Source organism: Cryptomeria japonica, chromosome 7, assembly GCF_030272615.1.
Source record: "Cryptomeria japonica chromosome 7, Sugi_1.0, whole genome shotgun sequence".
NCBI classification, from domain to species: Eukaryota; Viridiplantae; Streptophyta; class Pinopsida; order Cupressales; family Cupressaceae; genus Cryptomeria; species Cryptomeria japonica.
The window spans coordinates 577,467,816-577,481,830 of NC_081411.1; the positions used below are offsets into that span (position 1 = coordinate 577,467,816).

Sequence of the window (14,015 nt, forward strand, 5' to 3'; positions counted from 1 at the left end):
TTAGCGATTAAATAAATTAAAATAAGGCTATGTATTTAGTCATTTCAGAGTAATAAGGGGTTTCTGGCTTCATCTGGGTTGATATGCCTATGTGTTATAGCTCGTTGGAAAGGTCTTGAACTTTGCTACATGATTCTCACCTTCCGGCGTCTTTTTGGATGCCTGAAGCTATTTATTTGCAATTTAGTGTTATTTTCCTATAGTTGACGCCATAATTAGAAAATAACACTCTTTTCATAATGCACCAACTTTACTCCCTTTTAGGGTTTGGCTTGGAAAGGAAAGGAGATATAAGGAGATCAAGACCAAATTGTTCATTATCCTTTTACACAATCAAACTTATTTTTGCAAATTAGCTTTGAGTGGGCGATTCTTCATCTGGGACGCAAACCCCAAGATCTGGACTGGCTGGGATGTAGCCCTCAGCAGTTATTGGCATTGGATTCTTCAGGCAGAGTGCATTGTTGACAGAGATTGAGTACGCCATTCTTCATTGTGGATTCAGGTTGTAGAGTAAGGGTTTCAACATGGCAGATTGATTCTTCAGCTTGGGCGTGATCCTTGCAGCCTTAGGGCCGCCATTTGCAGCAGGTACATCCCACGTGTAATGTAAGGAATGCATGTATTCAGCCTTAGAGGTATTCTTGATTCATGATCACTATTCACCTTTTAGTTTGGCATCATTGTTGGATGTAAGTTCATTGGATCTGCATTGGAATTATTATTTGGTTTTACAAATCATAAATCTGTCTGGTACAGCTTGTAGCAATTCTGAATTTGGCTGTATGTTCTTATTTATTTTCAGTCTCCTTTCATGTTTACTGTTCATTATTCATTACTTGTTTGAAAACTATCAAAAAACACAAAAAGAAACAAACCTTCTGCAACTTCTGTCTATTCTCTAAAACCATCAAAGGAATCACAGGAAGATATAGTTTATTAATTTAAAAACTACAGCAGATCAGCAAGGGGATCCATCAGAGATCTTTCAAACTCTTGCAGTTAAAGCAGCCACTTACTCACCCACCCCTGAATGATTGGCTTGTTTACTAGGTACATTAGGGATTGACGGTCTCCATAGTAGGTGAGTGGCGTCACTAGTAAGTAGTGACAAAAATTTGTACATAGTACACCATTTTCAATGCCTCTCTTTGAGAGGTACTATAATTCCTTTTTGCCTTTGAGAGTAGGCGACTAGCGTAGAATATCCCACATGATCTAGTCCTTGTAAACAAACTTGTGCCAATGTAGCCCCAATTGTATAGTTGGAGGTATCCACGTGTACATGGAACTCCTTGTTCTAGTTTGGGTACACCAATATAGGTGCATTGACCAGTCTCGACTTTAGCTCATTTAAGGCTTTGTCTTGGTCATCTCCCAATGTGAATGGTTGTCCTTTTCTCGTTAGCATATCCAAGAGGTAAGAAATTTGAGAAAAATTCTTTATAAATCTTTGATAGTAGTCAACATAGGCAATGAATGATCATACTCCCGTTACATTCTCCGGTGCCTCCATCTATATGATGACCCCTACCTTGTCCGGGTCGATCTTCAATCCTTCCTTGCAAACAATGTGGCCAAAGAATTTGCCTTGGGGCACCATAAATCTGCATTTTTTGGAGTTGAGCGCCAGCCTTGCCCTTCGACACTTCTCAATGCATTCTCGAAGTGCAGTCAGGTGAATCTCCCGCTCGCTATATATTGACCGGTCATCCAGGAATGCTTTGAAGTTTCCCACTGACATCTTATCAAAAATTTGTAAGATAATGCATTGGAAGGTAGCCAAGGCATTGCATAAGCCAAAAGGCATTCTATTGTATTTGTACACCCCATCTTCTACTACAAAGGGAGTCATCAGTTTGTCCTCAACAATACTTATCTAGTTGTACCCCGAGAATCCATTCATAAAGGAATATATCTCATGGCCCACAACCTCCTCTAGTATGGTGTCAGTGAATGGAATCAGGAATGGATCCTTGATTGTTACATGATATGACAAAAACAGAAAAAAACACCCCCAAAAATACTTTAAAAAAAATATATTTTAAGAAAAACATTGTGTTTCATCCATACAAATGTTTGATGAATTTTTGATATTTTTTTGAGGTTTGTGGAATTTCAAACTTCATGGTTGATAGTGTATATATATATACTTTTATCCAAACAAAAATTGTTGTACCAATGTCCCATAAACCCAAATGTAGAATTGTTTCCATACCAAAACTGACAGCTTAGAATACAAACAAAGCCATAAAGACAATTCAAGAGGTCCTCTATGGTAGGTGTAGTGACAAACATTAGCAACATTAGAGCTTCTTAATGGTCCTTTGAATGGATGGTTTATGACTTAGGCTATGACAAATTAGTACATCTTGTAGTGGTCTTGAAATGAAATCACAAAATTTATGTTGAAAGCAGATTGAGAATCCCATATATCAGATCTTGGTGTCTCCTGTTTACGTCTAAGGTTCCTTTTTCTATCTTTATAATGGAATACTTGCTTGTTCTATCACTATGCTCACTTGTCGTCTGCATTCCACAAGCCTTCTTACAACTTTATATTCATATTTATTCCTAAATAATCACAAATCATACTTTTTGGAATCACTTTATCCAGCTTAAAAGGGATTTGAAATATATTTCTGTTTTCGAAAAAAACATCTTTTATACACCAAAGAACAGAACATCAGTTGAGTCACAAGATTACATGGAAAATCTTATTGTATAGAGGAGACTAAGGGTAACATCTGTGGGAATAGTACTCTATGGTCAAAAATAGTATCACTCACAAAAAGCAAATGCAAAGACTTGTCCTGAGTAACCCAAAGATGACAAAGTACTCTGATTTTCTTTCAGTCCTGTCAAAGATTTGTACTTTGATTGGTTAAGTTTGAGGAAAATGAAATGAATTGCATAGAATTAAAAATAGATAACAGAAAACTCTCACCAAGTAACACAACAAGAAATTATTTATTAAACTATGAAAAGGCCCTGATGTTTGCAATCTATAACCATTGTAGAGAAGTTGCATGGAGGCTTAAATTTGATAAGCTCTAGCTTGAACTAGTGGGATCGAGGTATTGGTGAATAAAGAAAATTTGATCTAAGGCACTTTCAGAGACAATAATCTAGATATTTTGTGAAATCAATTGCCAAATAATTTCTTAATAATCTAGATATTTTGTGGAATCATTTGCCAAATAATTTCTTACTTCCTTTTGATTTTTATGAAAGGATAGTTATTTCAGATGACAATAATAATTGCAATAAAATTTACAAATCCAAATACTAAGGTTTATGTTTCAAGTAAATAAGGGTGCAGGCTGTTGTTAAACCAGAATTTTAACCACTGTATTTAACATGTTATTCAGTATCGGATGCGAACATACTTTGTTAGTCTGTAACATATACTTCTCATTATCCTTACATAACTACAATAGAACTTTACAGATGAACTGACCTTAGTGATAGTTTCATCATAAATAAGATTATCTTTAAAATTCTCATCCTTACTGCAGTACGGCTAGACTTGGAAAATAAAAAGTGAAAATAAATCCAATACAGTTTACCCGCAAAACATGATCGATATGGAACTCTCTAAATTTGGATTTCAGCTCCTTTGCCTCTTTACTCAAGTCAGCAATGTTATCACTCCTTGTATTCCACTTATCCTGAATCTACATTACACTCACCCAACATAAAACATTTGAGAAAAAAGGTTTAGAAGGAAAGAAATTATATTAGTGTCCGTGCATAACCAAAATGATAAAATGCACAGTAAGCTATTAAATACTTCTATTAATGCATATGAATAATCAGTTTTAATTACAACATTGTAAATACTTTAAATCCACATTTAATTGTTTGATAATAATGATATGACTTTCACCATTACGGGCAAACATGAAAAATGGAGTGTAAGAAGGATTTGAGATGGCAGGCTCCAAGCAGAGGGCTTAAGTTAAATATTTATAGGGCCTCTAAGGGCAATCTAGCAAAACCAGGAGCTGGCCGTATGGTCTACAAACAAGTTGATATTTTGTCTTGGGTAGCTTGATGGTTGAGTAAATGGATAAGCATGCTGAATGGGTGTCTTAGTTAAAAGGTTTCAAGACTTTGTACGTGGCTCGTTTTTGAAAGATTGAAGTTGAGAGGGATTCCTTGATAGTGATAAATATAGTCTTAAAAGGTCTTTGTCCAAATTGGAAGTTGAAAGTGATACTGGAGTAAGCATATAGATGGAGTTCAGAGTTCCTCTCTTTTATGGTATAATTGGAGTTCAAAGTTCCTCTCTTTTATGGCTAAACAAAGGGCCTTGCTACAATAATTCTCTATGATTGCAAGTAAAGACATAAAAGATTGAAATGGTCTTAATTCATCAATAGAGAAGGATCAACCTCCCTCGTTAGAAAGCTATTGTGAAGTAATTATGCGATGTGATGGTCTTGTAAGATGGTTTTAATAGCTCGAGGGCTCATAGTATGCAACAACTCATGGGAGAAGGATGGAGAAGCATTTGAAAATAATGATCAGAGGAGTGTTTCTTCTATTTGTTGGTTTGATTGGCAATAAAGTGGTAAATGCATTTGGATCTTTCAGAGTAGTGTGGTTGTTTGGTGCTGGTGTTCTATTGTTGCACTACCTTGGTGTAATTTTTAAGATGGTGGGTGGGGAGACTTCCGGGAATCCACTCCAGCAGGGACCATCCCAAACCACCACCTAAATTGTGACAAGGTGGCTCAAATGTAGTTAGTAAGAGCAATTTTAGGACCTAAGGATTTTGAGGATACAAATATTTTTGATTGAGAGCCATGATCTTTGCTTACTTTTAAGGCAAATTTGGTTAAAGAGGTCACAAAGGAGGAGATAAGGGTATGTTTGTTGGAGCTTCTTGTTAAGGTTAAATAGAGGGTGATATTCTGCTTTAGAACAAGTTGGGTAAGTTTCAGGCAGAAAATGACAACAACTCATGAGTATACAGGTTGATGTTTCCATTTGCGGTTGCAAGAAGAAATGCATGAGATGACACAAAGTCCTTGAATAAATCTAGCATCACTGAAGAATGGCTATGCATCATATGGTATTAACTTTCCATATACTGGAACTATCAACTGGTTTTACGATGCATTCTCTAGAGATTGGTCTTTTGACAAGGGTGGTGTGAAACACAAAGATTATCAAAAGTAGCAAAGTGCATAGAGCTATGCAGCCACAGATCTTTTCGCATCATTATTGGAGGCGGTTCCCATCTCTAGGAATGTAGTATATGGATATGTTTTTGAGCACTAGAAGATAGCTCCTCCAGGTAGCTGTTAAATATGTGCTTATTGTTATAGTTGTTCTAGATATGCTATTATATCAAATTGTTGTTTAGGCTTCTATGGTGTAACTCTTTGTTGTTGTGTTACGTTAGGTTTGGTATGTACCAGTGAAACAAGCATCTGGAAAAAATCGCGATTATACGCGATTAATCGGGAGTCGGGGACATGCTCGATTTTCCCCCCCCAAAAATCGGAAAAAATCGGTCAACTGCAGTCAACGATTTTTTCATTGAAAATCACCAAAAAATCGTGATTAAAACCCGATTTTGAAGGCAAAAAACGGCAAAAAAAACGCGACGGAAAACGCAACCCTAAACCGCGTGAAAAAACGAAGATAATTTTGCCCGCGTTTTCTTTAAAGTCTGCGGAGAGCACACATCGATCCATACAAGTCGACGGGGGTAGCAAGTCGAAGATATTTAGGTGCCTTTGGTCTTCTACGAAATCTGCAAGTCGAGAGCAAGAGCAAGTCTTTGAGAAATTTCACGGGAGCAACATCAGGTTTTTACGTTTTTTTTTTCAAAGTTTTTGTTTATTTCCATTTGCTATTTTCAATATGTTTATTATAGTCTCTGCCCACTATTATGGTCATACTTTATTGTAGATATTTAGGTTCGTTTACTTTACTTTATAGCTTAGTCGCTCCTAATAGATATTTCCATTTGTTTACTATAGGAGTATATTTAGCTTTGTTTAGTTTACTGTAAATTTTATTTACAGTTTAGTTTAGTATATGATATTTTATTTGCAGTTTAGTTTAAACTTTACGTCAAATTGGAATTGTATCTTCAATATTTTAAAATATCTCTCTTCAAAATTTTGCTCATAGCTTAACTATGCCACCAAATGGCCTGCACTTCCTTGTCGATATGAAATAAATACACACACTTATCCAAAATGTTTTAGCAACAGCCTTAAACAAGTCACATGAAAAAGTTTGCTCCAATACCAACTGATCGGTAATCAACTTAAATATTCTTGTGTAAACTCACCAACACTAATTTTTACTTTTTTTACTTATGCGCTGATCAAATGCAATATGCTAATGTACTACTGAAGTCAACACTCATAAGGCCAAAATCGATATTTTTTACATATGGGAAAAGACCAGCAAAGTGGGTTTATGATTCCATTATCATCTTGGAAGTTTTACAAGCCAATTGCTTAAGGACCCTTCAAATGCATTGTGGATCTTCTGTAGAACTTCCACAGCTTACCAGCTTGCATTCTGAGGAAGACTTGCTTAATCCTCATGCTTGACTGCTGCAACAGTCATCTTCTACATGTCACCAATGCAGGAATTGATGATTCAACAAATTGAATTACTTGTACATGACCTAAATGGGTATATTCATGCTTACAAGAAACATAAGCAGTTGAAACTTTCTTTCTTTTATGTAGTCTAAAAGCCTTCACAATTGTCTTTTTGGTCAAGTCATAACATTTGATTGTAGTCATAAAAACTCATATCTTTAAAAGTATCAATTGAAATTGTTAAAAGACTGAACTAAAATGTTTTTGCAGAACTCATTCTTGATCACAATGCCACGTCAAAAAGACTTTGCGTGGACACATTGCACAACAGTTCCTGGTAGCACGAAGGTCAAGTGCAATTGGTGTCTAGAAGAGATCAGTGGTGGAATTTATCGTTTCAAATGGCATTTGTCCAAAGAACGAGGAAATAACACCGTGATATGCAAGGCATGCCCTGCAGATGTCTCGTATCAGGCAAAGCAATCTCTTGACAGGATTGCTGAGAGTAAGGCCAAAAAGGCAAGAATTGGGGTTGAACTAGGTTCTAGTTCTACAGATCCCAGGACGAACCATTTGGGTGAGGAGGATGGTGAAGATGGGAGTTTCAGGGAATCTGGGTCGACACATAATTCTATAGCACGTGGACCAAACACAGGTGGAGGAAACACTAATGCTTTCTTCCAACCTCATACCACACCAGGATCACAAACCATTTTGGAGAGTACAGGATGGAGGAAAACTGTCACTGAACAAGCAAAGAAGGCAATTGCTAATTATTGGTACTCCTCTCACACGGCATTCCATGCTTCCAGAAATCCATATTGGCAACCCATGATAGATGCTATTGCAGCTGTAGGTCCTGGGTTTCAAGCCCCATCTTGTGAATCATTGAGGGTTGGTATGCTGAAAGATGTAGTAGAGGATGTTCAAGATGTTGTTAAACAACATCGATTGCAGTGGGCTAGAACTGGTTGCAGCATCATGTCAGATGGTTGGACAGTAGAAGGAACTGAACTCTCATTAACTTCCTTGTCTCTTGTGAGATTGGCACTGTTTTTTTGAAATCTGTGGATGCATCTAATATGATGAAATCCACAAATGCATTGTTTGAGATGTATGACGTGGTAGTTAAGGATGTAGGGCCACAAAATGTGGTTCAATTTATCACAGACAATGCTGCTGCTTGTGTTGCTGCAGGGCGACTTCTGACAGATAAATATCCTTCCATGTTTTTTACACCATGTGCAGCACATTGCCTTGATCTAACCCTAGAGGACATTGGAAAAATTGAATGGGTTAAGGCGGCATTTCAGAAAGCTCACAAGGTTACCAAATTTATTTATAATCACACAAGGCTTTTGGCTATAATGCGCTCTTTCACAGGAGGCAAGGAGCTAGTTCGACCAGGAGTGACAAGATTTGCAACATATTTCCTTGCATTACAAACATTATGTGAACAAAAAGGTAATTTGAGGCGAATGATCGTTTCAGCTGAGTGGATGGAGTCTAGTTTCACAACTCAAGCAAATGGCATAGCAGTGGCAGAGTATATGTATTCTACCACATTTTGGGAATCTATTGAACAAATTGTAGAATTTTCAGAGCCTTTAGTAAAAGTCTTGAGACTAGTGGATGGAGATAAACCCCCCATGGGATATGTGTATGAGGCCATGGATAGGGCCAAGGAGGTGATAAAGAGTAAGCTGGAAAATAACAAGGATAAGTATATGCCGTTGTGGGACATAATTGATAGGAGATGGGATGGACAAATGCACACTCCTCTCCATGCTGCAGGATATTTTCTCAATCCTCTGTTATTCTATAAGACTGACTTCCTAGAAATTGATGCTGAGATCAAACGAGGCTTCTTCAAGTGCATGGAAAAAATGTTTCCTGACTTGGAAAAATTTGATGTGGCTACGATAGAGCTGGAAATGTACAAGCATGCTAAGGGCTTTAGCTCTTCTAGGGCTGCTATACAAAGCAGAAAGACAATTCAACCAGGTAGACTCTATAAACTTTTGACAATCTCTTTATTTTGCCAACCACTAAGTTTGTTAAGATTATAAGATATTCTTAGTCTTACAATATCATCTCCATATAATGTGTTTTTCAGCTGCATGGTGGGCTTCTTTTGGAGATGAAATACCAAATTTAAGGTGGATGGCGGTGCGTATTTTGAGCCAACCATGTAGCTCATCAGCTTGTGAGCGTAATTGGAGTGTGTTTGAACACATACATTCTAAGAAACGCAACCGTCTATCACAACAATGGCTGAATGACTTGGTATTTGTTCATCACAACCTCCGCTTGAAGATAAGGAAAGCTCAAGGTGAGAATATTAATATATAGTTGCAGTTTTTTTAATTGTATTCACTATTCATTGTTTTTTCATTTGTAAGGGAAACACTAATTTCTACATGGGCAAAATCAGGAACTATTGAGGAATGCTTGCCAATTGACCTCGATGAGATATATCTAGAGTGAGAGTTGATTGCTGCTGATGATGCTGATGATGATGATGATGATGTTGATGATGATTATGTTGTTGCTGATCGTCCGCTCTTGCCCAGGAGCTTCATCATCAGGGCCTCCTGCCCTCTAGCATGTCATTGCCTACATTTGAGATTTTGGAATTTTGTACTTAGTTTACAGGTTGACTTTGTTCAAAGTAACAAACTATATTGTAATTGACATTTTGACATCTATCACCATCTAGATATTATTTATGTAGTATATTTTGTGGAACGTAATCAGTGATATGAATATAAACAATGGAAATCTATTTCCTGCAATTCATGTTTTCAAGTGTCTATTTTATTTGCCTACAATATCTCTATGCTATGGAAATACCCTAAAATATATTAAAAAAGTAGTTTTTGATTGTTTTTCTGCAATTTTTTTATGGCTTTTTGTATATCCGATTTTTTCCCCATTTTTTGAAAAAATCTTATACTTTTGTTTTGCCAATTAATTCCCCAAACGATTATTGTTTCTATGGTATGTACTACTCCAAGCTAGTAGACTTTATTTGATCTTAGTCTTTTGGGCTTGGTGTAGGTGGGTTAATTGCAGATGGTTCAACTGTTATCATTAATATATCTTATGTCAGATACATGGCATTATGCTGGTATGCTTTTAATATAGTAGGGCTTGGGCACCTCAATAGATCCCAGATATAATAATTAATAACAATGATATAACTTTATTTCTGAATGAATATTGGTATAGAAGAATATTTATACACTTATTGAAGCTGGAGTCTTATCACATTTTCCATCACTTAAATATCTCTAAAAATAGGCCAAAAAACAGTTCAGAAAAGACTTAAATTAAACAAACTAAAGTTAAATAGACACCTACACCTACATTTATGAAAGCTAATATAATATACCTATCTATAGGATATTTCTGCACCCTAAATTAAGATCAACTGTTGCTGTGCTAACTGGAAAAGAACAACTGAGCGATCAAAATTTAATAGAGAAACCATACATCGTTTGAAAGGGGAAGATATCAATGAACAAGATGAGTTTCTATGGTGCGATATATGTTACATGCCTCACACCTAATTCACAATTGCTACTGCTTTCATTGATGAAGGAGTTGAAAAGGAGCCAATGGAGGTTTTAGATAACCGTAAATCTATTTACAGAGTGAACTTCCAAGAAGAATGCAACATTAATAGGATTGAGAAATATAAGCTCCATGCACATGGTTTTGTGCATTTGAAGAGCTCATGATGCAGAAATACATGAGGGCTAGGCCTTTTTATGAGGATATTAGAGCCCTCAAATGTGTTCACCAAAATCAAAAGTGACTATAAGTTATGAAGCAAGGTCAAAAAAAGCATCTCCAACACCGTATGATCAAGACAATTGTTGGCCCCGCAAAAAATAAAGCTAAAATCAACAATGCAAACAAGGGTATTACAACAGAAAAGAAAAGGTCACAGTGCCTCTGCTTCTCTTAAGATGGCTGACCCTAAGAAAATGGGAAACGCCAATTCATCACCCTATAGTACAAAAGAAATATGTACCCACAGCAAAGATAAGTATGCCTCATGTTAATATTGTGGGCCTTTGATAGTTTGTTCCACAAAAACAAGTAGAAGAGGCAAGGTACCCAAGAATTCAAAAGTGACTAAAGCAAAGAAATAGAAGAGAGCCTCTGCATCCAAACATACTCCACTAGCAAGTCAAGGGATTGTCTCATACATCTATGAAACTTACAATGCCACCTTTCCACCCAACACCCCAATGCTCAAATATGCAATATGTAATAGGCTCACGTATTGAGCCAATTCAAAGTACATGTTCCAGTTGTTGAACTATTGAGAATCCCTAATCCCAAAGGCAAAGCTTTTCACATATAGTTTATATTGCTCAGGCCGAATAAATGTATGAGGAAACCCCCAACCCAACTAAGAATACCTATGAGGAATACCATAAAACGAAGTTACTGGTTCCGGTTTGGGCTCAAGTACGGGCACGTGAACCCAGTTCGTGGGTTATATATATATATATATAAAGAAATAACATTTGATACTATGATACTTCATCATTGATCAATGCCAAATACCAATTAATAGCTCAGAATTGAAATGGAAGATGGAACAATGCAAAATGGCAGAAGAAAAACAGCGAAGGGCAGTTGGAATATCTGGGACGAACATGAACCTGGTTCGGGTACGGGGACCAAAACCAGCAAACCCGGTAACTGAGCCTTAAAATATATTTATGGACCTCTTCAATAGAAAGCCAACTAAATGTAGACTCATTTTACACATGATTATTGATTGATGGTTGGCTTATGCACAATTGTATGATAGATTTAAGGACCTCAAGAAATATCACACTAGTAGCACCCATGAACTAGTCAAGGCTTTTCAAGGCTTATGACAAGTGTTATGGTGGATCAAGAGAAGTCCATGGCATAGGCAGTGCCAATGCAATAAAAGCACAATTTGGTGCTTACCCAACTTATGAACATAATATTGGTTGAGTTCCCTCTCAAATGTGAGATGTTGATATCAAGAAAGTGGGCTGCTTGTGGTGAAGAGAGTATAGAAATGAATTTTTCCTATGCCAATATTCCATTAGAAGGGGTATAAGTTATATTCTATAGAGAACAAATGATGTATACTATGGAACATCCAGCTAGTGCATTGAATGTCTATTATAAGGACCTAATATTTGTTAGGGACATGATTTTCTGGAAAATGTGGTGAATGCTACTTCTTGACACAAACATAGACCTAAGGTCTACATATATAATGTCAGAAAGTTAAACCTAAGACAATGCAATAAGAAGGAAACCAAAATAGTTGTAGTGAATAATAATGAAAGATAAAGAAAGGTTACACACATTCATAAACATTATAAGATAACTCCATCAATATGTTGATTTCATAGATTTCTTCTATACAATGTACATTCATACAAGCATAGATAAATCCATCACATATGCTTGGATGACCTCTTACTCACATTACATTCATTCTTCTATATATTTCTTCTTTCCTCTCCACTATCCACTATCTCTCTTTGTGGTATATGTAGATGCTAATATGGCTTATAAATATGTAAGCTGTGTTGTTTGTATGTGCCTTATCAACTGTCAAGAGGTACCACAAATTGCTAGGTGCTACCACAATGTACTTAAATCTTGTGATAATTGCAACTTGTTCTATTCTACTTTTGGTTCCATGACTACCAACATCGTCCCACAACCTAATCTGTTGTCCTCAAGACAACCTGCCTCAAAGTTGCTCGAAAAGAAATTTCAACATCACCAAAACTTGCACTAACATGGGTTCTCAAAATCAATCTCAAATTTGGTAAAATATTAAGATTCTTGTTTATAATAGCAACCATGTGTAGTGGGGGAAATGCTCCTATAGCCTAATACATTAAATACCTCGCTAAATCTTTTGTACATACCAATAGTTTCTTGATGTGTTACACCCACACAAAGATGCCAACATAGGATTTGTTGACTAATTTTAGAGCAGTAGGCTTTGCAAAATTATACGACTATCTGCTTGATGTTCAAAATGAGATTTCATATTAGAGAAAGTTGAACATTAACCTCTATACCCAACTCGTTTAGCTAGCCAGTCATTTGTGTTTTGCATACTTATTTGGTTGTGTTGTGACTGAACATTTTTTAATTACTGGCATTGTGAACCATCTAAGTCATTTATAATGTGTAGTTCCTAATAATTGCAACAATTGGGTCTCTATGTTATCCATCTAAGTCTTTTATTGGATGGTGATCTATGGCCAATTCATATAATACTAATATCAAGTGGAAACATCATTGCAAGTGTCGTGTAATTTTTTTTTAACTGAATATTGATTACAAATATCTTGCTCATACGAGCATCAACATTGGACCAATACAAGCTCCTTACAAGAAAACACATTAGAAATCACCTATGGAAGACCAACAGTCATTACCTAGAAATCCACTTTTATTTAGAAACCACTCCTATGGAAGTCCAAGAGTCACAACTTAGAATTCCACTTTAGATGTCCTTACGGGGAATTTAACTTGGGCCTCCTCAATGAGAACCCAACATTTCAACCAATTAAGCTCAACCCCTTGGATGGTGTTGTGTAATTTGTCTACTTACTTATCAAATTCTTCACTTATATTTCTCTAATCTTTTTGCACTTGACTTATCTTTTCTGCCGCATAGTCTTTAACTTCTTGACCCTTTAGTTGTTGCTTCTATTGTTCCCAACCATTCATTTGTTCAAATAATTGTTGCAGCACCCCTATCTATGTTTTTATGGCTGCAAAGTAATCAAATTGGAGTTTTGTTGATGTATTTTTTATGCACTTCGAACACAGAATAAAATACTAACTATTCTATCCTCTCTTAAACAAGGAAACCTAATATGCTAAATGGTATGATCAAGTAAGGTAACCCCAAGGTTTCTTTAGTCAAGTCTTGACAATGCAAATAGATAGTCTCAATGAAATGATGTGACATGCTAGTATCACCAAGGGACTTACACTTATGAATTGTGGTTGGAACTTCCTCCACTTCCTCAAAAACAAAGATCAAAAGAGAAGGGTTTAGAGAATCTATGCTAGTCCTAAGGGCAATGATGATAATGGATGATGCTAGGATAAATGAATTCCTTAAACCAAGCTTTGCTTGGCCATGATAACAACAATTACATGAAATTGAATCAATCTCCAAAGGTAGTGAATGGTTTTCATATCATAAACATTCATCCAAATACCCAATACTAGTGCAATCCAAATGAATGTCCATAATCAAACTTAGCAACAATAATTAGGCTTAGGCTAACTTTACATTGTAGCTTACAGTCAATAAACCACAAAAAGTATGAACCAAGGAATTCATCACATATCATCGCATTTCTCCATCAAAATCAATGAACTTTAACTAAATGATAAGTAACA

The 14,015-nt window shown here is 36.2% G+C and overlaps 1 protein-coding gene across 2 annotated transcripts in view; it reads right to left on the minus strand.

Moving 5' to 3' along the window:
* The window catches only part of LOC131073115 (uncharacterized), a 210,099-nt gene that overhangs the window by 34,559 nt on the left and 161,525 nt on the right, over positions 1-14,015 (minus strand). The window contains exon 6 of one of the 2 annotated variants that reach the window (XM_058009499.2): positions 3,570-3,677. The exons of the other annotated variant lie outside the window; for it this stretch is intronic. Within the exon in view, the coding sequence (XP_057865482.2) occupies positions 3,570-3,677 (108 nt within the window). The remainder of the gene's footprint in view (positions 1-3,569; positions 3,678-14,015) is intronic. 2 annotated transcript variants of the gene reach the window in all.